The sequence below is a fragment of the Parambassis ranga genome, chromosome 1 (assembly GCF_900634625.1).
Source record: "Parambassis ranga chromosome 1, fParRan2.1, whole genome shotgun sequence".
Taxonomy (NCBI): domain Eukaryota; kingdom Metazoa; phylum Chordata; class Actinopteri; family Ambassidae; genus Parambassis; species Parambassis ranga.
The window spans coordinates 12,329,056-12,356,141 of NC_041022.1; the positions used below are offsets into that span (position 1 = coordinate 12,329,056).

The 27,086-nt window shown below is 39.9% G+C and overlaps 1 protein-coding gene across 6 annotated transcripts in view; it reads right to left on the reverse strand.

Annotated features, from left to right (window-relative positions):
- The window catches only part of kdm4c (lysine (K)-specific demethylase 4C), a 45,479-nt gene that overhangs the window by 17,788 nt on the left and 605 nt on the right, over positions 1–27,086 (reverse strand). The window contains exons 2-23 of one of the 6 annotated variants that reach the window (XR_003670917.1): positions 25,237–25,403; positions 24,821–24,996; positions 24,569–24,683; positions 23,800–23,993; positions 21,907–21,956; positions 20,834–20,937; positions 20,491–20,628; positions 20,188–20,381; positions 19,645–19,871; positions 17,467–19,496; positions 17,247–17,358; positions 15,963–16,144; positions 14,910–15,141; positions 13,259–13,335; positions 12,413–12,468; positions 12,170–12,278; positions 7,917–8,111; positions 6,845–6,898; positions 6,523–6,693; positions 5,781–5,900; positions 4,179–4,271; positions 3,831–4,075 (exon numbers count right to left, since the gene is read on the reverse strand). Coding sequence is in view for 5 of the 6 variants with exons in the window: in XM_028408356.1 (XP_028264157.1) it covers positions 3,908–4,075; positions 4,179–4,271; positions 5,781–5,900; positions 6,523–6,693; positions 6,845–6,898; positions 7,917–8,111; positions 12,170–12,278; positions 12,413–12,468; positions 13,259–13,335; positions 14,910–15,141; positions 15,963–16,144; positions 17,247–17,358; positions 17,467–19,496; positions 19,645–19,871; positions 20,188–20,381; positions 20,491–20,628; positions 20,834–20,937; positions 21,907–21,956; positions 23,800–23,993; positions 24,569–24,683; positions 24,821–24,996; positions 25,237–25,380 (4,941 nt within the window). In the remaining variant the exon portion in view is untranslated. Of the gene's footprint in view, positions 1–2,984; positions 4,076–4,178; positions 4,272–5,780; positions 5,901–6,522; positions 6,694–6,844; positions 6,899–7,916; positions 8,112–12,169; positions 12,279–12,412; positions 12,469–13,258; positions 13,336–14,909; positions 15,142–15,962; positions 16,145–17,246; positions 17,359–17,466; positions 19,497–19,616; positions 19,872–20,187; positions 20,382–20,490; positions 20,629–20,833; positions 20,938–21,906; positions 21,957–23,799; positions 23,994–24,568; positions 24,684–24,820; positions 24,997–25,236; positions 25,404–27,086 lie in introns of those variants that run through there. The other 5 variants (XM_028408368.1, XM_028408376.1, XM_028408356.1 and 2 more) reach the window with 5 other exon arrangements.

The following is a 27,086-nucleotide window of genomic DNA, read 5'->3' on the forward strand; positions in this document are numbered from 1 at the left end:
GCGGGAGGGAAAAAAATTAAACCAGTTTCTGCGTTTCTATCCTGCTGTCACGTCTGCACCTTTTGTCTGACAGGGATAATTTGGCCACCAGTTCGAAGGAAAAATGGTCTGGGTTCTGTTGGTGTCGGTCTTAAAACTCAACACCAAACAGTTTTGCCTGTAGATCGAGCTGTTCGGGGAGAGTGCCGGTCATTCCTCCATTAAGACATAATGTAAAACCAAAAACAGAGAAGCAGAGCTGCCATATTTTCTAACTCGCCGCCATCTCCACATCTTCGACATCCCAGACATAAAAATCGTACCAGTTGTAGAGCAACTTCTTGGGATTCTGACGGTGTTCTTATTTTTCGTCTAAAGTCTTCGGTTTGGAGAATATGAGACGTTGTTCGGAGGGTGGTTTTACATAGGAAATGCATTAGGAGGGGGAAAGAGAGCTGCAGTTAGGGGCAGCTGATAAACATTCCGGTTGCCATGGATGCAGGCAGGCAGGCAGGCAGGCAGGGCTGTTACCATGGTGACATGCTGACACACTAGAAGCATACAAAGCGGCCATATTTGTAGTCTTTATCAGACTTTAAGCATTATATCTGTCATATTGATCATCCTTCAGCTGTATACTACTTTTCCACATTCAAATCACACAGCCTGAGCTTCTTATAGTCTTATGGTATTATTCCACCCTCAGACCTTTCATATGGTATATTCACAGGCTATTCTTTAAGGTTGTGACTTCATACTGTTCTTGTCTTCAGCTGTTTCTCTTTCATATCTTCATAATATTAAAACATTTTCTACTTTTCCAGATAAGAGCTTCATCTTTCTAAATTCTTAACTGTGTTTCAGCAAATTAAGTTCAGATTGCAGATTCTCCAGCAATTCAGAGCAATCGTTCACATCAGCATTCAAAGCAATGCTTCAGCTGCGGCAATCAAACTTGCATTTTCTTCAGGAAATGCTTTTCTAGTTTTATTAAATGTTTTGCTGATGTAGAAGAAAAATTACAGTTCATTTTGAGTATATAAAAGGATAAAGAAGTACAAGTTTATAAGTAAAAATTCCTTTAAGAAGGTCATTAAAGAGTTCAACTTACAACTTAGACCTACAGCCTACTTATTCACTGACCCCAAGTGGACTGAACAGAACTGAGGAACAATCTAAGGCAAACTAACTTATGACCTGACTTGCAAACTGATGTAATCTGATCATTTAGTAGTGGTGTTTTTATTTTTTAATATGACCAAACACAAAAGTAGAAATCGGCCTGAATAGACCTATAAATAAACCAAAGCTAAAACTGAGTCTCAGATATGGACACACTGCACTGACAGTCAGCCTGTCGTTGTAAGAGTTTCTTCCCTGCTAATAAAAAAATGCTTAGAATGGTAATACTACCTCCTTCTTTTATTTATTTTAATGTTTTGTGTCCAACTGTGCAATTTTCGAAGTATAATGAGAAATCCAGCCTCACAGGGCGTCTAGCCCCGCTATTCTTTCAGTCCAGTTAAATCAGATTTAGGAACCAGATTTGAGCAGTGAGTGAAGAGCAGAAGCTTCTGAAAAACTGAAATTGTCATGATCCTCAGTTCTGCTGTTTTCCTGTTTATTTTGGAGTATTATTCCTGGCTTATGTTGCCATGTTTTGTTTTGTTTTTCTTATTTTACTTCTGTTTGCCATGCCCTAATGTGTTTGCCCTGTGTCTTGTTACCCCTTGAACCCCTTCGTCCTTGTCAGTCTGTTATGTGTTGTTCCTGCCTTGTCTTCCTGTGTTACTTCAAAGTTTCCAATGTTCTTGATTTTAGTTCTGGATGTCTTGTTTTTATTTAGTTTGTCTGTTCATGTCAGCACCTTTTGGATTATTGGATTTTTTGTTGGACCTTTTGGCTCTCGTTATTAAAGCTTGCTTGGATTTTGGGTATGTTTTTGAGTCTGCATTTGGATCCCGCCTGAACTCTATCCCACACAGCAGAAGAACATTTAGGGTTTGATAATGCAACGACACTGTGGGGATGTACAACCAAACCTTTGCAGGTGAGATATATAATTGATGTGAGTTTTTCCTCTTAACGATGTAAGCAAGGTTTTGCAACATGGCGGACAAAAACATTGGACAGATGTAATAAGAGGAGCTTAACGGACCTCTGTCACAGCACACATGTTTATCTTGAATAGAAAATGTGTTATTAATGGTTTAACTCCATTAAGTGTAACATAAAGCAACATGCACACACCTCCTCTTAGTGGAATTCAGCCCTTATTGATGTGCTTTTTGTTGTAGTGTCTGCCATTAAAATCAGTTTAAGCACATTTAATCGTTTTAAGTAGTTCACCTTGAGTCCTACACAGTGTTTGTCAAAGGTTTCACAACAGTAGTGTGTGTTTGTGCAGTCACACAGAGGAACGCTGGTAAAAGTTTATCCCTCTCCTGCTTTTTGGCTTTTTTCATCAGAGACGGCCTGTGTTTTTGCTTTGGCTTCAATATCACAAAGAGCCATATGAAGCCGGTCATGACATGGTTACCATGGGGATACACAGCTTTTTGATGCCTCGCCATGGCCACTTAAGATACCACCTGCCAAGCTGCAGGAAATCTGCTGGGAACAGTCCTGAACTTGTTGTCCTACACTTTCCCTATTCTGGTAACTGGTATCTTAGACTAGAAGTTCACTGGTTATAATTTTAATATTGTTAACTGCTATTTTGGTCCTCAATGATGCCGACTTCTACAACGAAGGGACCCACATCCCACCGACTGAAAGGTTGAATGTATTACCTTGGACTATAAACTTATCGATCACCTCTAAAGACTTTCCAAGAGTCCAATCTGAGTCTTATAAATACACATTTAGAAAAAAAGGATCCATCATCCAGAACTTGCTGTACATTTTAATAAAATAGCCATTTAAATATAGTGTTATATGTCTAATTATTGGTCCAACAGATGTTTCAGCAACTTTTTACTGACTTAAATTAACTGAGAATTTAATTTAAAAAAACATGTATTTTTTTTATTGTTATCCTTACAGCAGTTAGCAATAGTTCAACTATAGCAAGCCAAAAATAAATACAAATCTTAAATAATTTCAACAATGTGATTCATTCAACAGGGCAACAGTAGCATTTCACGTTAATAGGACACCAGATCCAATACAAAGGCATGGCTTCCAGTCTGAGTAGCTTTTATGTGCTGAGGAAATGCTTAAAGCATTCTTAATTTTTTTAAATATCAAATTACAGGATTCACACATTTCTGTTGCATGGTTCAAAATGACAGTGCAGAGAGGAAGCCATTGTAGTGTAATCGGACTCGGCCCAGCAGAAGCAGTTAGGAGACAATGTTGAACATGCGAGGAGAAAGACGTGTAAGACGTGGAGGAAAAAAATACTACAAGCAGAGTACATAAACATTCAATCCAAACCGGAAAATAACAAACCATAAAGCTACCAAAAGGCTACCATAGGCAGACTATGTAGAAAAAATCTCACCTTTGAATTTTACATGTACAAAGAAATATTGTTGTTTTATTTCAAAAAGGGTGATGTGACAATTGTAGGTCACGATTATTTTCCCTGATGGATGTGAAAGCACGAGGCAACTGAGGCAACAATGCCCTCTGTTATCCTGTTCTATAACAGTCCCAACTGTCCAATGGTCTGTTCCTCTTCAGCCTGTCACACCATCCAAACACCAGCTTCTAATGTACAAGTACACGCAAGTCAACATCCACCCAACCCAAATCACCCATTCCCTTATGTTATTTCTCTGAACTGTTCACAGGGAAGTTGTGTGGGTAATGGCTGTTAAGATGAAAGCAGATACCCCGAAACGTACACACACACACACACACACCCCTCTATATCCACTGTTGCTCCAGTGCATTCATTTGTCATCAATCCCTCTCCATGACTTCATTTCCCTTTGTGGCTACGTTGCTCCCATGTGCTTTTGGCAGTTGTACGGAGGCCTGGCAGGGCCACATAATCTTTCTGGAAGCGTGAATTTGGTGTTCTCTGTCGTTTCCTTTCCCCCTGTGTGGTGAAGAAGGCGTCTTGGAAACGCATGCTTGAGGCCGTTGACTACAAAACAGCACATGCAGAAACAAAGATGAGTAATAACAAAACAAAACACTTAATGTGGGAATAGCATATTTATTTTTTTAATTTAAGTGTATATACTTACAAGTCTACGCTTCACCTTTTTGGGCAGGTCTTCATCTAGAGTATAGACATCTTCCCTTTTTGCCAGCACCTGAGACCCATCTTCAAACTCCACCTGAGAAGACGAGGACAATATTCAGCTATTATCTAAGTGCATTACATGAGTTTAATTATCATTGGGCATTTTTCTGTTTTCCAAGTGAAAGCAATTAATCTTAGTATTTGTATTTGACAGCAAGCTTCAATGGGTTGGATTGTATTTGTGCTCTAAATGTAAAGGCATGAGGGTGAATTAATAAGGTGCTGCACAAAAAAAACAGCAGGAGGCGGTGCATTTAGTGTGGAAAGAAGTTCAACTAGAACCAAATTTAAGCTGTGCAACCTATTACAAGTGAATACAAAGGTATTCCTAGAGCGAGGATAATCTGGTTTTGTTGAATGTCAGCAGCCTCTACCTTAATTTAGCATAACTTTAAGCCTTAATACAAGTACATGTACATGATAGTGGAACATGCAGCCATTGTGGCATATCAGGCCGTTTTTTTGCTAAGTGTGGCATATGGTCACTACAATGAGTAGTGATTAGTTAGCAGTAGTTACATTGTCTATTATTACTTTGTGCTATCAGCTGTCAAGTCACCATAATTCAGGTGAGAGAGGAGAAGATTTAATGTTGAATATGGAAAATACACAAAAATACATTTAATACTTAAATATATATACAGTATGTTAGTCTTTATATGGCTATTCAATTTATATAACGTAACATAGAGGCCATTGGAAATAGTTTGTTTTTCATAATAACATTATTATGGAATGAATGGCCCATTTCATCACAGACCACAAATGCTTTTTTCACTGCATCAAATGTAAGTGCTGATAAAAAAAAGCAGCAGCTTCTTCTTCCTCTCTGAAAGCATGTTGTCTGCTTAAGAACTCCAATGTTGATCTTAACACAGGCCAAAGAGTTATATATCTGAAGACACCTTGACAATGGAAAGTTCTTGTTCGTGATTTTTTAATTTTTTTTTTTAATCTGACCTATCCAAGTATGTGCGTCACAGATGCATTTGTGCATAACTAATGGTTGACGCCCACCTCAACTAAATAAAGCCTTGAGTGGAAGCCGCATGACTCTATGCTTAGTGAATATTTCAGTGAGTTTGAATAATGCAGATTGTCACCTCCTTCTCATCCTCCTTTTGGTCTCGCTTTCTCCATCTCCTCTCTCTCTACCCATTTTCTATCACTCTGAACAGCTTTAGCTTCCTATATCTGTCTTTTCATCCTCCCATCATCTTCAATCTCCCCTTTAGTCACCATTAGTTCAGCACCTTCTTCAATCTTTCTCAAGTGTCCTCTTTCTTTTTTCCTCTCTCCACCTTTCCATACATAGCACAGGGGACCTTGAACACGTCACAGGAGTCACGATGACTGATGTTGAGGGAGTTCAACAAGTTTACTGCTGTCTCGCTGTGACCTACAATTGTGCCTGTGAGTTTATTCAACATCCACAGGAAAAAAATTCAATCTGCACAGCTTGGGTCATCTGTCTGTCTCTGCTCTGCACATTGACTGGGGGCATGATAAAGTATTTTACTGCAGTGTGTGTGTGTGTTTATACCTGGTACATGTAAGACACACTGGATCCCAGGTATTTGGCCGCATAAAATAGCCCATCAGGCCACTTCACCTGAACAGCTTCCCCCACTTCAGGAGGACCCAGGTTCACACAATCTCTGCTCTGCAAACACAAGTAAATAATAGTTAATGTTGCTGTAATCTATATGTACAGAGGTTTTAATTATCATATTTTTATACCATCAGCAATAAAATTGCTTTAAAAAATAAAAAATAAAAAACTGTATTGACAATTTTAGAATCAGAATGTTTGGAAGATGTGTGCCTTGTGAAAACAATAGTTCAGTATTCAGTTGCGTGTCTATAGTGTAAACAATCTGCCTTAATCTATTCACAAGAAAATAAGGATGCCTCATTCCCACTCTGCCTCGTTCTTATTCATTTGTTGTCTTCATGTCCTCTAGCATGTTATTACCCACAGCACATTTGAATACGCCTGAATCAGTCTGGGGTGTGTGTGGCTGTGTTAACGGTTCAAGAACATTGCGTCAGTTACCATACACCATGACAACTCAGTGGCCCTCTGATATTGTATTTCCTCTTTGAAAGACTGTTACAGAAATCCATGGTGTTTCATGATCATTTCAAAGGGGTTAAGAGAAAGAAAAAAGACCTAGAGTAATTAAAAAAAGAAACATTGCTAATGAGAGAGTGTAAATCACTGAAACACCCCCATACAATTGTGAGATGACCTTTAGCGCGTGTCTTATTAAACATATCCTCACCACTATATCCTCAGGGTAGGTATCATTAGAGAAAGAGCCATCATCAAACATGACCTCGTAGAACGTCTGGGAAGTGATCTCGGTGACCTTGGAGCTGTAGTATCGCAGGTTTTTGTGTTTGGAGATCACTGTCTGGCCCACTGAGATGGAACCTTGGCACACTCGCTGCTTCTGGCATAGACAGAGTAGGGAGCAGCAATTAAACCAATGCATACAGTCAAACTAAAGCCCTCTATGGAAAGTGATGAAGACAATAGTGTTACTTTTATTTGCGTTAAAAAGGGTCCGATACCCAGATCACTGAAAATATTTTCTTATTTACCATTTGCCAGGCAGTCAGATTTGGTGTGTTGTGTCCAGGATTTGAGATCAGTCCCTGTGTTGAGAATTGCATTTAAATACATTAGTAACATGTCGTAATATTAACACGTCTTCCAGAAACAGCGTCCCACTTGAATTGGGGAATCCACAGAAGGATCAACCAAGTGAAGAAAATATAGTATGTTTAGGGGAACTGACCCTTTAAGGCAAATAATGCACATTTCAATGCAATAAATACTTTTATTACACTTTATACATTAAATTATATACTAAATCGCACAAACTTTTATGCAGCATTCACAAGGAACCAGGTAGGTGGTTGAGGAGAAAAATTTTAATTAAATTATTACAAATACTGCTTTTATGGTGTTTTTTTGGTCTTTGTCTGCCCTCTGGCTGATTACATGTGAATACAGCATAGGTCTGTGTTGCATTAGCTAAGCACAAGTTAAAATTTAGCTTGAACATTTTACATTAATTAGTATTAATTACATTAATTATTTTAGTATTAAAAAGGATGCACAATACCAGTTAAAATTGTCATGCATCTTGCTGTACAGCTGAAGGTAGATGTGTAATTTTATACTGCTTTTAACACATATTCAATAGCAAGAAGTGTTCACAAACAATATTATACCTATGTTACAAAAGAACAAACTACCTTTTAATTAATAGAGGTGCAATATTAGAAAGGCAAATTTGCTTTATCTAAACACAACCATTTTTTTTAATCCAAATGTTGACCTAAAACCTGACACTGTGGTGCTTAAAGGTTTGCCCTAACAACTTAAAGTGTCACTCAAGAGTATAGTTTGTGAGTTTAGCTTCAATCTAGCAGTTAGTGCTGATAATACTGAACTTCAGTGCAATTTAGATTCAGCTGGTGCGACAGCTTTAAAGGAAATGGATTTTGGTATGTGATCCCCAGTCATGCAAAAACTACAAATTACTACAATGGAGTCAGCTATCCATATCAGTCTTGCAGAAGATTAATGAAATGTCAGCACATTGACTTGTCCATTCTTACTGCTTGGCTCATATCAGATGTGGTGAATACTTGTCCTTTAACTTACAGCTGATAAACTCCGAGACTGGTGTCTGTGGCAGGTGATTGACACAACATACGGCCAATCATCAGGCTCCATGATCACACCAGCAGCATGGGCGCAGGTCGCATGAAAGGAGGTGGGACACCGGCCACACGAGCACTGTATACAAGCACCCGCCTGCCGCTTCCCTGCACATCGTTTACGGCAATAGATGCACTTCTGTAAACACACACAGACCAGACGAAACACTAAAAACCTTACACATTCATTGAGCTTTCACTATAATGCTAGGAACACCTTGGCATTGAAAAAATTGAGCTTTAAACATGTACAATTTTATCTTCAACATGTAGAGCCTTAACACAAGGTTACAAGCTAGATAATACCAATATTTGAATTTTGAAAAAAAAAATGTAGGAAACTTTTATATTCCCTGACTTTTTTGAGCCACACTTTGCATGACTAGATCAAATTCAACCTTATCACAAGATGCCAGTGGAAACAGGGAATGCCGCACACAGAAATTAGTGATGATGTGCAACAGTCTGAAACATGCCAGGATGTGTACAATACGGTCACTGTGGCCTAAAAACCCGTATTGTCTTGCTATTAAATCCAAGGCCAATCCATGAATTGATCTTTTCATACAAATTGAACGCAGACATGAAAAAGGTTGATTCACACCTCGCCCAGTGAGGTGATGTGGTTTGGCCCAATCATAGGTTTAAGCAAAACAAACAAAGCCCTGCTTCAAGGGGTCCTTCAAGTGACTTCACAGCTGTAACAGTACATTCAACACAACATATTATAGTGAGAAACATCTGGTTTGGTGGTTAATTTCTCCATTAAGTGATTCTCAAACATTTTCTCCCCGACCGACATTTACAAATTATCATTAAAAATTAACAAAAACAACTTATCAAAGTTGAGTTTTAATGATTAAAAACTGGCACGACAGAATTTTTCCCTTCATAAATTATATTCATTCACCTCAGCTTCACTTTTTTTCCTTGATGTCCATGCCCCTTGTTGCCAGTTTGAGAAGCACTGCATTAAGGACAGCTTGAGAATGTAAAATTTATTTTAACAGAGATCTAAGGAAATACCACAAAATCATCTGTCGCATCACCTGCTTTTTCATTCTCTCTATTGCAAACTGCATTAAACTAACTGTCAACAATGGAGGGTCTGTGTTGCAGTGAAGGAAACCTCATGATTTCAAGTAAAAAAAAAAGCACAATAAAAAAGCAGCTCATTAAAGATAAAAACAGCCTGGAATCATCACTCAGTTTTGCCATAACCCCCCTAACATCATTTAAAATCATCAAGTGCGCCAAATAATCTGTGAAATCTGCTGAAAGCACTGTTATTGGATACTGTAGTGTCAACAAATCATTGTAACGAGAAAACAACATGAGCAGGGGGGAGAGCTGTGGCAACAGCTAACAGAAACATGTTATTGGTACAATACAAGGAAACCCTCAAAAAAGACCACTCAGATGACATCATTTCAGGTTTCCACAACAAACTGAGGCTGTGATGTGTATGTTTCCATCATATGAGGTCTGTGAGCGGCACACACAGAGGCCATAAAACACAACACTGCCACGCACCCATGCACAGACACGCTCGTACCTAAATTTTTAAGACTATCCCTCGGTTTTGTGCACCAACCAGCCCATCAAGTCAATTTCCTCTACTGTGGCATCTCCTCTCTCCTTCTCTCCCACAAATCCCTTGCTTTCCCACTAAAGGGAAAAAATGACGGCATGCTCCTATTATAACCCGACTTGCTCCCTTTTCCTCTTTCACCTCTTTCGCATGCCTCCCATCTCAGTACATTTCCTTCACTCTCCTAATAAAACACCCATCTACGCTCTCTTTTCGCTTCACTTGCTCAGCCTGTCTGCTTCTTTTCTTTTAGTGGTGCAGTTTCACATCTCTTTGAAGGTAATATATTCATTGATCTAATTCCCTGGAAATCCACATTAAAATATCCATACACATTGACATATAATATGCCTATATATAGTCAAACTCCTTCACAGAGGTTATGCTATGGGCAAGTGAGCTCAAACAGGAAATAACTGATGTGCTAAAAGCTGTCACAATCACTATTATAATCAGGTGTGTGCTGTGTGTGAGACCATAATATCAAAAAATTAATATTTTTTAGATTATATTTTAGAATCATTTGCATAAAGAAATATGCATGAAAATAGCACAAAACAGCACATAATGTTTTAACCTCTCTGTTCATTTCTTTGAAAAATCAATAACGGATCTAATTCTGTTAAACCAGACTGCATTAATTAAATTTATCCTCTACAGCACAGATGACTTCGCCTTCACGATTATCAGATATCAGGTAAGAATCTGGAGGTATGGTGCGTATGGAGAGGCTTTTCGTTTCTTCTTGAAAAAGTTCAAGTAAATGCTTCATTTAAAATGCGTGACAAAAATCCTAACTTTATCCTTTTTTCTATTAATGAAGCCTCCATGGCTTCCAAACTCTATTTCAGACTTTCAGTCTGTTTTTTTTTTCTTGGTGACTAACTTGACCTACATTTTATAAAGGCTTTTCCCATACCAACTCCATTATGGACAGCAGTGTGCTGATGAACTGGCCCTACTGTCTCATCCACCTATTGAGGCCAAACTGACAAGATCCTGACTGGCATGCAGTGCACCGTATGTGTATCTAAACTCTGTGAATAAATGAACATTAATGTATTGTTGGCAGAGTTGTGTGAGAACATAAAGCAATGTAAATATGTCAACATAGCTTTACATTTTAATGTGTGTTTAAAGTGTGTGTGTGTGTGTGTGTGTGTATGTGTGCGCGCCTAACCCATTTTCCTCCCATTCTGGTGCCTTCTGCAGAGTGTATTTGGTTGCCCGTGTTGAGCCATGCGTTAAGAACATTCCCACAGTAAATTATGAATGTGTGTGCGTGCACGTACGTGTGCACATGTTGTGTGATAGTAAATTATGAATGTACTGGGCTACTGCAGGGGCGATGGGTCCAATGCGAACTTCAAAACACGTGGCTCGTGGAGCACAAAAACACACAAACAATAGAGCATACAAAAGAAAATGTACGAAAAAGTAATTTGGTCCTTCCACTTTAGCAACTATATGTCTAACATAACTATGTCAGAGACTTTTTATGAGCATTTCACCCTTTCCGGTCTGAATTACAATTTTAATTTTGTTCATTTGGTCTGTGAAAGTGATTAAGGATACTAACTTTGTGGCCTGTGCTTTTAGATCTGAATGAGCTTAATTTCAATGAGGTGAAAAGTAAATACCCTGTGGGTAATGTCAATGTGTCCACAAAGTCAGTGTCCTGTTCAGTGTCAGGGCAGTAATATCTCCTACATCATTTTCTACTACTTATCAGGGTAGTGGTATTTTGGTTTGTTTGTTTCGTTTATTCAGAAGGCAGCCCTACCCATAATGAACCTCCTTGGGTGATAAGGCCTTGAGAATGGTTGGCTGCACTAGGGGTCATACATTTTCTCAGATAATGTTGACTTGCAACAGTCAATCATATGGTCAATATCAATATCAATATCTGCATAATCACTCACAGAGTTGAGGTGGATGTACGCATCAACCCCTTCACACCTTAGAACACAAACTTATCAATCATCATTTGTAGGTGGAGTATGACAGTGGTGCTGCAATGCTGTCAGCAAGTGAATGTATGGGCATTTGCCTACTATGACCACGTTATTATTCTCATCTTCATTACTCTAACTTTGCAGGTAGGATCCTGTGATCTATCAGAGATACTGCCGCTTGGCTTTACACGCACCAATAATTGCTGAATCAGTGTATGATTGGTAGGAATCCATAAGCAGTATAACGTCTCTGTTATCCATCTTGTGTTAGGATGTGCTCCTCCAACACCTCACTTTCTGCTGAGCCATCATGGTGCCTGCAGCAGTGAGCTAACTATAGTGGCAACATGTCAGCTCTGCTGAGATACATACACCAGCTCTTTCATTAAGAAGGTAGACACACACACTATAAACACAAGCACATACACACAGGGAGCCAGACGCACACCTACCCACATACAGGCAAACACTAGAACACGGACAGCCCTATGCACACAAACCCCCTCTCCCTCCCACCAGTGGTTAATTATCTAGCTTTGATTGCGGGCATGTTCATCTCACATTGTTAATTACAACTGTGAACACTTCATTAATTAGGCTAGGCCAGTCCTTAAGGAGTGTGTGTGTGTGTGTGTGTGTGTGTCTCCTCACCAGTTTATAACGCTGCATGGGGATCCTGCTGGTGTCAATGGGACTCCTCTTGGCTTCATCGCTGAACCTTGCCTCTGGTAATGCTACAGCACACATCACGTGGGCCCATCTATACATATATACACACATACCCATAAACAAATTAATAGGTATAATGATTAAGATACACAGACAGTTCAATTGGCTGTGCTCTGCAGATCAGGGAGTATGCAGAGCTAATCACAAAACAAAAGCTTGTCTCACTTGTCGTTTTGGGTTTTCTTCAGAGCTCCACCTCTGAGGTTACAGAGACAGCATTCCTGAGTAAACAGAGAGAGAGAGTAAGAAAGAGAGGAAGTATTTATTTACCGTTTGCTAAAGTCATAACAATTAGTAAAGACAATTACAAAAGAAGTGCTGGTAAAGGGACACAGCCACATCTTTGTTAGACGGCAGCATTGTGGGAAAGGTGGTCTCTTTACCACAAGTACTCAAGTAAGCCTGTCAATTCCAGACAAATGTGACCACACAGACCAGAAACTACACTGCTGGAGTGACCTACAACCAATTCAAATACAACAAGTGATTTTCTTTCTTTTGTAGTTGTACACACAGTGCCGTAAAGCCACTGTATAAAAACAAAGGTTGAGCTTCACAATCTCTCTTATATCCATATCTATAGTCCATGAATCTACCCACCCTACACCAGAGAGAGGGGTGTGATTTGTGGGAAAGCAATATAGACATCTGAATGAATGCCAAGAGACGCTATACCAGATCAAATAAAATAAGTCTGTCTGGTTCCCAGGCTACTACTGGGCCTATACATGTTAAGATAACATTGTTGAAAAGAATAATGCCTGACCCAAAAACCACAAATATATTTGGAAAGACAATATTTTGATTTGTGCTGGATCTTTGGGAGATCTCTGTGTCATAAATCTATCTACAACTGAGATGTTGTTCCTATAAATATAATTGAAGCTCACAGTGAGCGTGCAGTAGTTTTCATCAGTACTGTTGTCCAACAGCCTTGCACTAACCTGTGGTTACCCTCCTTCTAAGATTTATCTGTCACAGAAATTAAATGAAATCATATAATCGTCTTACTGCTGTAAAGCTTCCTTCCATACAGCGATCACATGACCACTGATCACTGATGTCATCTGCAGCAACACCATAGCAACCTAAGAGAGGAAAAGATAGATACAATTCTTATTTCACTCAAATGCTGCTAAGCAGTTTTACTCAAAGCTAGTGGTAATGTAAGACAACAGGCTTAATAGCAGAACAAAATGGTGCGCCAATTGTAAGTTACAAACAGCCGAACAAAATGCCACATCAACATTGTTTCTGCAGATTCTTGACTGAAAATTGGTTCTGTTACCGTGCAGAAATGCACAGGATTGCAGACTAAGTGGAAATGGAGATCTCCATGGTCTGTGTGTAGGGGAATGTTGGTGTGGTCCAGGAATGCAGACAACACAGAAGGAAGAGACACGGTACGTCTATCTATTACAGCTTGGGCACGTGTTTTTGTGGGTTTATCTCATGTAAAGTGCTTTGTGTGACAGTATGTTTTAATTTCAGATGCTTCACTGCAGCCACTTTGTGTAAATATTGTTGCTTTGCTCAGTTTGGTCTGTGTCTGTGTGTAGTAGAGCAGCACAAATGTTTAACAAAAAAATAAACGCTAGTGGCCTTGAACAGAAAAACATTTGAAATTTAATTTAGTAAAACAAATGCGATTCTATTCAAAGCTGGCAGCTGGTTGCAATCCATGGGCTAGAGGTTTTAAACGCATAAGCTGGGGGGGGGGGGGGGGGTTTCATTAAAAAAAAACACTTCTGTGTCTGTATATATGTGTATGTCTCTGTTCTTTCTCTCCACTATCCATCACAAAACCAAATATAAAATCTAAGCTCACCTCTGTTTCCTTTTCTAGAGTTCAAATAGCAGTGTGGAGATCAAGTTGTAATTGTCGGGCCTCAAAACCAAATTTGTGGCTTTTTCATCAGTGTCGAATGGCGTACACTTCATCTTACTCTCACTATATCATGCCTTCACACACCCACACAAACCAAGTAAATACATATGCAGTACAGCAGTATATACATAACACTGCAGACCCTGCAGAGCGTAAAAATTGTGGCAGGATTAATACTAGTATGAGAGATTGAAAGTGATTTAGAAAGAACCACTGTAATTTTAAAGATTTGGGACAGTGTCTGAGTAAGTGAGTGTGTGTATGTGAGACATGTGACTAGCCAAAAGCTTAAGATGTTTGCAAAATACCCATGATTGGAAAAGTAATCTGAAGCTGTTAATGTGAACGTGTGAAAGAGTGATTGCAACAATGTAAGTATAATGTATTGCATTTGTGCAAAGAGTGCAACAGAAAGGCTCCATGAAATTTTTTTAAGAGTGTGTGTGTGAGGGCTTGTTACTGGCTTGGGGCTTTTAAACAGGAAGTATGTGTGGTGAAGACAGAGGATTCACCCTCATTCAGCTGAGAAGGGAAATAAAATACTCCAAACCTCAGAGAGAGAGGGGGGAGAGAGGGAAACAGAGAAGGGGTGGAACATTACGATGCAGTGAGTCAGGCCTTAAACCCTCTGACCCTCTGACAATGCCATCAGACAAGCAAAACACAAGAAAACAAGAAATGTCACTGCATCTGTTAGGTGGTAAACAGATGCTTTAACGTTTAGAAACAATAAAAAAAAATAGTAAAAGGTACATTTCCTCAGTGCATACATACTTGCATGAACTTGTAGGCAACAGCCCTGACAATAGAGCAGAGGGGAGGTGCCATCCTCCTGCAGCAGAGGGTTAGTGGGAGTTGGGGGGTAGTTCTGCTCCCGGAAAGAGAAGCAGATCTCTGGGATGAGAGGCTTAGTCCTCCTTAACCCTCTACAGGGAGACGAGGGGCCCTCCATTGGAGAAGATGATTTAGAGGTGATAGGTTTACTGTCCTCTGCTTTGTCTTCAGCCTATGAGAGGAAAAGTGTGTAATTCAATGTTCTCCTTAAGAACCAATAAGACTGTATTATTTTACAGGAATGCTGTGTGTTTAAAATGTTTCCACCCTCGTAAATATAAGCCAGTGTCAACTTTTGAAAACCAATGTGAGCTTTTTCACCCGTTGGCTGAGTACATCAGTATAATTTACCAATAATTATTTGGTTGTCACTTCATAGTTGAACTAAATGGTAGTGAACTACTTCAGAGACTCTTTAATTACCTTGTAGGATCTTTAAGGAACTTTTTGCTCCAAAACCAGATATTCATATTTCTGTGGCCTAAATAAATCGTTTTGGTGTGCGATGCAGAGGTTGTGGATGAGATTTCCGCCAAAAATTACAATTAAAAACCTCAATAGGCAATGTCTCTTTTTAGAAATCATGACCCTGACAACTCTGTTCTGTGTTCCTTCACCCAGGAACTACTTTTTAACCAAATTATCAAACAATTCAGTATGAGTTCTTGTTACAATCTATCAGATTAGCACAGTCACTGTCAAACCTGTAGGTGACACACTACTAATCAAAAGTGTGTCACCAGATCTGATTGGACCTGACCATTTGCTGTGATTATTACTACAGAAGCAAGTTGCATCCATGTGTGCTCCTGACAGGATTAGAATCAGTCCTCATCATCTAAGTAATATTGAAATTCACCAAACCCCTTGAGGAAAAAAAAAGCCAATCAAATGAGACCTATTTACCATATGTGGTCTGCTCCCTGATTTAATCAGTTTCAGCATGTGTCTATAATGCATTAACGAGCTAATTTTAGATAATCTCCCCTTTACCTGATAATAAGGCATGAAGAGTGTGCACACAGCACAGTATGGCTCCATGGCGGCTGCATAAGCATTGTACTCCCTCTCTGCTGTGAAGCAGCTCTTTCTGTTCTGCCACAGGTGGATGAGGGGCTTTGCCCACGCTTCCATTTCCTGCTCCTCCTCCTCTGCCAGGCTTGCATCAGGGGGCTCTAATTGGAGACAAAATATAGCTTTACAACCTTGCAATCACTCGTCTATTCAATCGGTGCTCCTTGTACTATGGCCCAGATGATGATTCACGCAACGCCAAGTGCAACTCTTTTGCTCGGCAGTTTGTCGATTATGCCTATTCTCCATATCAAGAACACAGCATGCGACGTTCTCACAGTTGACTTTTGCAGTATTAATACACTTACACAGACTTGCTGCTTAAGTCAGATACACTCCATCCACAGAGGTGACATTTTCCTACAGTGACTTCAAAAACATTTTCACTTAATAGGTATCTGGTCAAAATAATTAAGTGCTCTCACCATAATAAAACAGGCTTCTCACAGCCATGGTCATTTCATGGTCATTTTTTAAACAGGGATAAACAATGACAATGGCTGCTGAATAATTCATCCCGTTTTACAGCCACAGAGATAATGAATGTGACTGTGTGTCAATATGCACATTAATGGTTGTTAATGAAGGGGCCTTCCCCTTTGCCCTGTTAAAACCATAAAAAACACATACAGTATCCATCACTTGGTCATTTTACTGTGGAATGCCTGAGAATTAAATCTCTTTGGTTTATGTGTGCATTGACGTCAGAGGAATTATTTGGGGGACATAAAATCTGAAAAATGAGGAGGGGAAGTGATGACCACAAAACGTAATGGTTCACTGTGGGAGAGCACAAATGTTACCTGACAGTACTGAATATTTGTTAATGGAGATAAGGCATGGAGATAATAAAAGCCAGTTCTATTAGGTATTTCTCATTATATACATAGTTTTTTTAAGCTAAATACCCTTCTCTTAATGAAGAAAAAAATAGTTTTTTGAGGATAACAACCCAATCACTTAAAAAAAACATTATGGCAACAGGATACTGGTTCACTGCAATGCAACCAAAAGAAGTCGAAGCATCATGGTTTCTGGCCCTGTGCCACTCACTATGCAGCACAAACCACATCAGGAAATGTCCCTGGGTTTCAATTGAAATGAGCATAACTCTTGGATTACACTGTGTACATGTGTCACTGAATGTGTCTGAATGTTGCTGTGAACTGAACTGTGTTTGCATGTGTGTTTGAATGTGCCCACCGTCATCACTGGCAGCCTGTTGTTTGACAGCAGTGGGTACAGCCCTTGCAGTGGGTTTCCTGAGAGGGTGACGCCAACTCTTAGCAGTCCTCTTCACTGACAAGGCAGCGTACTGGCATGGAAAGGCATGAGTAAAAGATGTTAACAGTAAAACTAATCTGTATTTGTATTAAAAATAAGAAACAAAAGCTGAATGGCTATAAATGTGTACAACACTTACAGCACAAACCTCCCCAGGTTCCAGGCCAGATTCATCACACTCATAATTACTTGTATCATTTTCTTCCTCTTCTTCCTCTTCATCAGATGAGTCACTACTGCTCTCTCCCTTGGCACTACTTTGTTGTTCTGCCTCTTCGCAATCGGATCCCCCGTCTTCCATATCAGACACCCCATCCTGTTCTCCTCCTTTTATCCCATGAGGTGAAACAGCACTATCTGAGTGTAGACCCTCTTCTGTGTCTCTTTGTCTCCCCAGCTCCCTGCACAGGGACAGGGCTTCAGCCCCATCCACTTCATCTCTTTGCAGCTCATAATCTCCACAGAGACCCAGGGGCTCAACAGCACCAACTGAAACAAGAGAAGTGGGCTCAAGCTGTGCCCAGGTGAGAGGCCCACCTGCCTCTTCCTGGTTCTCTGACTCAAGCAGGTCCTGCTCTGGATCTTCCAGGTCTGTGACCTTTTTGCACTGAGGTTCAGTCCACATGGTGTAAGGCAAAGGGTCATGGGTAAAGTCAGAAGGGAGATCTGGGTGTAGACTCTGGATAAGGACAGCAGGATTCTGGGAATTGAAGTTTTTCCAGATGCTGCTGGAGAAGGGTTTGGACTCTGTGTATGGGGTGTGAGATGTACAATGGGAAGAGGAGTATGTAGTGTGGTGGAGTTGTAATGTTGAGTGGTTGTCACTTTGAGTGCATGAAGGAAGGACAGGGGTGGGGTGATTGATGTTCATGGTACCCGTTAACAGAGAACCCATGCCTTTGAGACTGAAATCACAGTCTCTTTCAGTTCTGTCTTTGGAGTTTCTTTCTGATACACTGGGTTGTTCCTCTCTTTGTAGTGCAGTGCCATGAACATGCTGGTCAGTGTTACCATCACTCTGTCCAGGAGTAAGATTTTCCATCTTTGCATGATTCTCTTGCAATGCAGACATTAGCATTTCATGGACACCACCAGATGTTATTTCATGCATACCACTGGCAGATAAATGAGCCGTGTTGCCTTCTAAACCAGACACTGCTGCTCCTTCACAATTATATGGAGAATCTAAACGCCAGTTGTTGGCATGTTCAACAGTACGAGGTTCTGCTGGCATCATTAAGCCCTTCTCTTTCTTTCCCCCTTTGAATCCTTGTGAGGATAAGGAGCCAGTTGGTGTCTCCCTCTGAAGCACAGGTGCAAGGTGGTGACTGGCTGATCCAGATCTTGGTAAGTCTGTTTGTCCATCGTCAGCAGGGGTAAGAGAGGGCATTTCTTGGGTTAATACAGGTGGCAAAGGGCAAATTCCAATCTTATCCCCTGGCTCAGGAGTGAGTTGTGGCATATCCATGGCATTCCTCTGCAGAAGAGGAGGAAAAATATTTTCCTCAGTACTGCTTTTTGCTAAACTGTACTTGTGTTGTGAAGAGGAGAGTAAGCCACATGATGTGTAACTATCCCCCTCTGCTGGCTCACTTTTGAAACCATAAAGTGCTTCTGTACTGGAGTGTGGATTAGTGTGTTTTGGATTAACATCTGTGTCCATTTTTTCTGTTTTGACAATACTTTTAACATAATTGTCTGTACCTGTGTGCAAGCTGCTGTCAGTGCTGGATGTCGGGGTGAAGGTGTCATGTGAGGAACTAGATGCCTGAGTATTAGAGTCAGAGGGACACAAGCCCACCACCGTCTCAGCATCAGTGCTTGTGGGAAGTGGGTTGAGTTTGCTGGCCCCCATGGAAGGGATCCTGATAGAGCAGTCTTTACAAGTTGAGAGGTCTTGTAGGTCAGAAGAGCAACACCTTGTCTCGTTAAATCCTGGATGCATCTGAGTAGCATCAGGTCTTTGTCTGAGATCTTCAGGGGTCTTGCTTGTAACCCCTGGTCCTGAGAGAAATTGAGGGTCAAAATGAGTCACAGTTTCTGCCTTTAGTTCATTCTTTGCTGGTGAAGCAGGGGAGCTGGAGTTGGGGGATGGTTCCTTGTTCGAAAATCCCAAACTCTTACTCTCGACTCGATTGACCTTGACCACACACATCTGTCTGCAGGGACCTGTCGAGGATGTGATAAGTGCATACTAAAAACATGTACAATGGTTTTAAGTTACCTCATCTGTAAGAATTTTAATATGCGGATATACGGAGATGGAGTAATATGCAAATTTGCAAATACCTTCCATTTTGATCAGTAGATCTCTTACCAGACAGCTGAACAGAACTGTGAATCTGGTTGTGCTTTGGCTCAGCTTTCTTTTCCTTCTCGTTCTCTTCTTTCTTGCATGTCCCTGCCGCAGTCTTTCGCACCTTTGGAACAGGCGGACCACCCAGACCTTTCCTTTTGCTGCTGTTCATCGTTGAGCTGCCATCCAGGTCAACAGGCTCCTCAGTGGTTCTGAGGCGCTTGGAGCGCATACGGGAGTGGCTGCTGCTGTAAGAAGGCAGAAAGAGATCAAAGAAGATTGAAACTCTGAATCTTGACTAATACTGAAAGGCACCAAAAGCACAGGCATTTGGCTGTTGCAGCAAATATTCTTGCTCCATTCACTAAGTCAGTAGACACTGTATCACTCCTCATCAAGTTGCTGCATTAAATATTCTTTACCCACTGTTTAGCAGCACTCCTACCCTGAATTATACCCCCCACACCCCCCACCCCCCAAGCACAGTCATATGCAGCAGGTAACTCTTGATAACAACATGACATGGAAAACAGAAGAAATATTGACTGACTATCATTACAGTACCCTTTATTAGAGGACTTGGTCTTGCGGCGCCTCTGCAACCAACTCTGCAGCTCCGGTGTTGTACTGGGAGTGGCAAGTGTGTGGTCAATAGGCGTGGAATCTTTACCCACCATCCAGTTAGGATATCGGTCTGGCTGAAAACGCTTCACAAAGGGTTCCATGGAAATTTTTACCATGTCCTTGCTACACGTACACTACAGGAAAGAAAAAGGATGGGCTAAGATGAGTTCTCCACTACAGCAATACCAATATGATGTATGTGGTTTTAAGGAAAGTTGGCATCACAGTGAAGTGTAATGGTACCTGAGTGGCCACTTTGCCATAGTCTATCCAGCGCACAGTGGCAAAGTTTGTGGACTCTGCACAGTTGAACCCATGATTGAATCCAGCATGATAACCATAAGGGAAGGTGATCATGAACTCTCCAGCTTCCTGAGTAATCTGTAAAGGTGCAGAAGTGAAAAACTGTTCAAGAATGTGATAATAATATTAATAAAAATAATAATTAAATAAGCCTTTAAATATTTCCGCACTAAATACAAAATGAGTACTGCATATTCTAGTGGCAGGAAAAGCTGTTGGTAAATAAAAAAAGAGTACAAACACAAGAACTGAGAAGAATTTTTCAAAGCAGTAGAGAGCCTACCTTATCAAAGGGAATGCCATACTTCTTCAGTATGGAAGGGGAGATTAGAGTCATCTTGTGACGAAGAAAAGCCTCACACCCCTTGAAGCTGTTGGGAAAAAAGCCTGACAGAAACACACATGCCATTAGAGAGACTTAGCCAGTCAAAAAAGACAAACACAGATGAATAAATAGCTTCACTAAAAAGCCAAGTAAAAGGTGTATACTGCATACAGCATTTGTAACATTTATTGAAAAAGGAGGCATTTTTTTATTATCAAGACATGTTTTTTCTAACCCAATAATTAAACACTTTTCAGGACTCATTATTCGCTGATCAACTTGTTGCACACAATCATTCAGTTCTGGCTTTTTCACAGCAAGATTTATAACCATCAAAGATTTGATGCAAAATAAAATATAACAATAAAAACAAACCAGTCTCTATTAAACAAACCAATGAAGAAAACCAGCAACAAGGGCATTGAAGAGGGCCTTCACTGAAGGGTGGATGGTCGAATAGGTGATATGGTAGTGGCTTAACTTCTTAAGTAAAACAAGTTACAGACAGACATTTAAACAGACTGACTGTGAAGCAAGGTTGAGAAGTCTATTTTGTGAGGTTGACAAATTAAAACTGGAAAATAAGTAATTAGGGAAAACAGATTTAGCACTTAAACTTAACTTATTAACAGCTGGTTTGGTTTGAAATCAATCTGAATGTTTTGGTATATGTGAATAAATAAAACAAATAATAAATAAAGACATGAGCAGATGTTGGCCACTTTAAGAATGTAACTTAATATATTTGTGTTTAAGTAATTCCTGCATTTTTCTCATTTAGTAAAGCCTTAAAAATATTTCAAACTCAGACCAATTAAAACAATAATATGCATAACATATACCGTACATATACATTTACTGGTCAAATGTGTAGTCAGAAATCATTAGCATGCTCTATGTTTACCTTAATTACCTTAAGTGCCTTCTCATTGCTGGGATTAATTTATGGCCTGTACCTTGCTGTCTAATGGACATCTGTTGACCGCACATGTAATTTAATTATTCATAAAGAATGTAAATTATTTTTTTACCTGTAGCCAGACGCTCCAGTCTCTTCCCATGCTCAGGGGGTATGGCATACCTGTTAGAGATAAGGGGCAGTTATTTTTTGACTGTGTACATTGAATTTCGAACATGCTTTGTTTAATTGTGCCTGCAGTGTAGCACACACAGCTGCAAACTAATACTCAAGGAGTTTCAAGACTGCCATCCAGTGGTGGATATATGAATGGCAAATGTGTGCCTAACCTTTTCCAACCTTTGCACTTGACAAATAAATATAGACATTACCATTAGAACATACAGAAGATATTATGATGATGATATTATTGTGTTTTTTGTGTTTTCTGACAGATCCTTCAAAAGTTAGGCTTTCTAATGTATTAAGTCTTAGGCTCTAGATTTTCTTTTAAATACAAGTCTATGTAGGCTCTTCTGAGAGGAATAACATAATCATTAATGACTGCTGTTAAGTTATGAGTTCACAGAATATGAATGTTCACCCCTTTTTGCATTTCTGCTGCTCATGTAATATGAATTTAAACTATTTCCAGAGTTTCTGGCATCAAATCCAGAGAGCGTGACAGAACTCCCTCAAGGTTTGACTAGGCATTCCATTTGACTAGTACCATCCGCCCTCAGGTCTGTAGCATTTCTATCATCATATCACCTGTCAGCTTAACACAGCAGTGAGAGACAGGGTGAGAGGGGTAGGCAACCTCAGGTAGAGGTGACACAGGAAGTTGGAGGGAGTCGGAGGATTGAGAAAAGGTGAGAGAGGTGCATCTTTAAGCCGCTCGCCTCCAGGGATGAGATGTCAAAACAGCAGCGAGATGAAAGAGTGTACGTCAGGGTGTGTGTGTGTATTAGATGATAAGGGTATGCATGTGTGTGGGTATGTGGCTCACCAGGCTGCTCTTTGTGAGTGTGTATGTCTGTTTCTGGGTATGTGTGTGTGTGTGTCACTGTCTGGCTGTGACACTGATCCCTGTGGGGCTGCAGGGCTCACTGCTCTAATGAGCAGAACTCTCTCCAGGGCAAGAGAGAGAAATGGAGCAAGCCAAGCTGACAAAGAAATAAAAAGCAAACTCTGTATTTGATCTACCTAGATTTTTCACTTCATGTTTTCATTTCAACTGTATCTAATTAAAAATTCTGTGGAAAACCCACCAGATATTTGTGTGTCAGATTTAAGATACCGGTAGGTCTGGTTTGCGCATGGCCACTTTGTTTCAGCCCTAACATATGCTTCTATCCATAGAGAATAGCATAGCTCTATATAAACACTCCCTCGCTAGCCATGCTGGCCAATTACTCAAGCTCTGTATCTTTTCTATTCTCACTAGTCTTTAGACTTGTCTAATAGTCACTCATTGCTGGGGATCTCCTCCTCAGAGTGTCAGCAGAAAAACCTCTGTACAAGGCCATGTACAACAGAACTACTGTGCCAATCAAAAGCCATCTGTGACATTGTAGGTACAGTTCAAATTACAGTTGAACTGTTCAAATTACAGTTCAAATCCACTTCAAGCATGAAAAAATAGTGCCATCTAGTTGTAATACAACTGTGAACATGGACTAGGAAAAGGATATTTGGTGCATGACATCTTGTCTGAAACTGTCCCCTAAACTGTGACATGAACAGTAACTGTCCACCTGCTATGAGAGTGCTGTGCCTCAGGATGGTTAGCTGACTCTCAAAGTGAATCTAGACGTCACACTTACATGAAGGACAGACTGCAGATATTACTGTCTCTACTAAGCCCAAAAGAGTGAGTGGATGTGAACATATATCATCGAGATTATACAGTACAAGCACAACCACAAAAACTCATAGAACAGCAGACTGAAAGTAGGATCCATGCACCAATGTAATGTAACTACTGGTATTATGATGTGCAGATTTTTATCAAAATGACACTCACCAGGACTTGGGCTCTCCAAAGTGAAGGTAGTTGATGCTGTACAGGTCCATATCTTCAGTATGCCAGGAGAAAGTGGTCTTCCACATTCCAAAGTACAGATAAGGAGTGTTGACCCCTTGTATGGACACACCACAGTCCTCCTCGATAACATCCAAGATGGAGTTCAGATGGCCAATGTTCCACTCCTCTACATCCTAACAGATTACAAACAGGGGTTTGAAAAAGGTTGCACTGGTTATTTATTATGATTATTTAATCAAAACTGCAGATTAATAATCATAATCATGATATATGGTAACTCATTGTATTTAAGTGGTCTAAAAAGGCCTTAATGTTGTCAATTAAAACACTACATATTGAGCAGTATTGTACATGGATAAAAAAACTGGTTTCAAATAATAACAGACACTGTGACAGTGGGAACTCATGAGACAAGCAAGCAGTGGGAGAAAAATATTGTCACTTCGCTTCCATTTAAAGGACAAATGTCAGATGCACTGTGCCTCTGAACTGCTTCTGTTGAAAAATATTGCTTGTGGTTCAAAATGGGTTTGTTGTAGCTGTAGCCAATAAAGATATGTTATCCATATGTCAAGCTACTTATCAAAGGGTTCAATAATAAATCCACAATATGCATTTTCGTATTGAAATATCATTACAATTAGTGTGATAATTATATTTTACTACTGATTTTTTCGAAATATTTTCTCTTGTATATTTTTAGGTTTAAGTGACAAAGCATGTATGAGCATGTATGAAAACTCCTCACCTCATCGTAGAGGCTGCCGCTGACGTCAGCACCATATATGGGTGAAACAAAAGTCAGGTTCTTCCAATATTTCCGCTCAAGGTCTTCATAATTCAGGTAGCGAGGTGTACAGTACCTGTTAGGAGAGAGGGAAAAAACACTTTTCACAAATCGACACCAGTCATGTACCCTGCAGACGCAGTTAAATTTCTACTCTAGCAGCACCGAAATGTAAAGTTCTAAAATTAATCAATAGAGCTCCACTGTACTCACATATCACTGTTAGCTAGTCGCCTGAACTCCTGCACACTGAGAGGCTTTTTTTGGATGTTGTATTGAGTGAAGAGTCCTGATTGTCCTGCCACCATCTGCTGAATCGGAGCATCAATGACTAAATCGTCAATATCGTCATAGGTTCGGCGGGGCTTCCAGCCTTTCGGAGGAATTACCTGGATGATAAACACAGAAAAGATTTGTTATTAAAACATTAATTACATTAGCATTAAGTATTAGGAATTACAAGCAAAGGGGCACTAATGGATTATTTATGTATGCAGAAAACTAAAGTCATCACACTGTAAGCTATTAAGAGAGGAAACATGCACAAACACATTAAGCCAAGTATAATACCTCGACAGGTTAATTATAGTAGCTATTTAAACATAACTGAGCTCCGAATGAACACCTACTTTGGCCAGGCCTGCACGGTGTGCACCCTGAGACTCCATGTAGACCAGGTACTGGTTAAAGTCCTTGAACTCTTCCATGGTGGGCCTGAACGTCATAATCTTGCAGGTGGGGTTTGCAGGGGTGCACACCTCTGCTCCCGCCATCCTGGCAGCTCACCAGCTATAACCTGGAAGCAAAAATATTATATGAAACTTTAAGACTTAAGACTTTCCAGCTGGATAGTTGGGGCACGAAACATGCAAGAGCCCTATTGAAACCCTAGGGATTCATTTTATTTATTTTTTTCCCCTTTTTCCCCCTTAAGATCGCCTTAACATGCCCCAAAACTCGCCAAACTTGCATTTGAATAGTATGTATATAGTATATAGTGCCCCCTCACGTGTAGCCCTTTTGTTTTAGCTTGGTACGTTGCCATGTCAACAGTCCACTAATGTCACAAAAAACACATTCCAAAACTCTTTCAAAAGTGTTACAGTGTGGCGGGGGTGTGGCCTCAAAGTTGACCACTCGCCATCACAAACACTGTATTTTCTGCAGTACCACCAACATACTTCATGCAATGTGGACAAAATCTTACAGTACTGAAATTGTATTCTTGTATTTTATATCAGCTACAATAAAAAAAAACTATTCATTCTTTGTTGTCTAGGGTTGTTCCAATAACCGGAAGGTTGGTGGTTCGATCCCAACTCCTCCCTAGTCACTGTTGTGTGTTCTTGGGCAAGACACTTCACCCTAGCCTGTGGCGCGCCTTGCTAGTCATTGTATGACACTGCTTGTGCAGCAGCCGTAACGAATTTCCCTCTGGGATTAATACAGTATCTAAAATAAAAAAAAAAAAAAATAAAAAAAAAATAAAATTACCTAACAAATTATGGTTAATTATGTTTGATGGTGAGTGAGTTCATCCAAGCAGAGATAAAGTCAAATCATTATTAATAATAATAATTCCATTATGAGAAATATTTTCTATACTTATTTGCTTCTTCTGTATAAGTTTTCAATTCTGGACCCTTTTTCTTGGTTTTTAATTTTGGTCATTTAATTTATGAGGGAGGCTTTCCTTGTCTTATGTCAAAGTACCGATTTTATTTTTATTTTAATCGTGTACTAATGACTTGATATAATGTAATTGCTGGCAGTGTGTTTGTGTGTAACTGAGAAGTTCACCAGTAGGTGGAGGTAGAGATTCTACAAATGTCGATTTGATCCTTTGATCCTTGCTGATGCCAACAACCCTTTTCAGATTTTTGTCCCATCCACCCATCCCACTCCCAACTCTGACTTTACTGTGCGTCCAAACAAAGGATCACGCTGCACCGACCTACATTGTTATGATTCACATTTTTACTTCCGTACTGCCACTGCACAGAAAATCTACATTGCACTGACATGCGACCTGATTATGTAACAGGCATTCACTGAAACAAGTTTTTGGGGGGCTAAAAAAGCATTTAGCTGAAGTGTTTAAACACAGTGTGTTTACCTTCTTGGTCTTTGTCCTGGTATCAGTATAATCATTTAAAAAATACTAATAACCTTCAAGTGGTGTATTCCGTATAATTAATTAAAATATTTTTATTTAAACCCGCAGGGAAAATAAATCTCGGAGGAATTATACTTTCGCTTTGAATATTGCATGAGTGTCTGTAGCTTTGCTGATCTTTGTTGTCTGCCAACCCTGCTAACTAGCCAACTAGCCTACGTTTTGTTATGATGCCAAGTAATGGCTGAACAAATAGCACAGCTTGCTAGCTCAGCTGATTAGCCAACTCGTATTTAAACTGTGGGCACACCAACTAATGTTTGACTTTATTTTGATATATAAATAACATGCACCTGCCTCCAC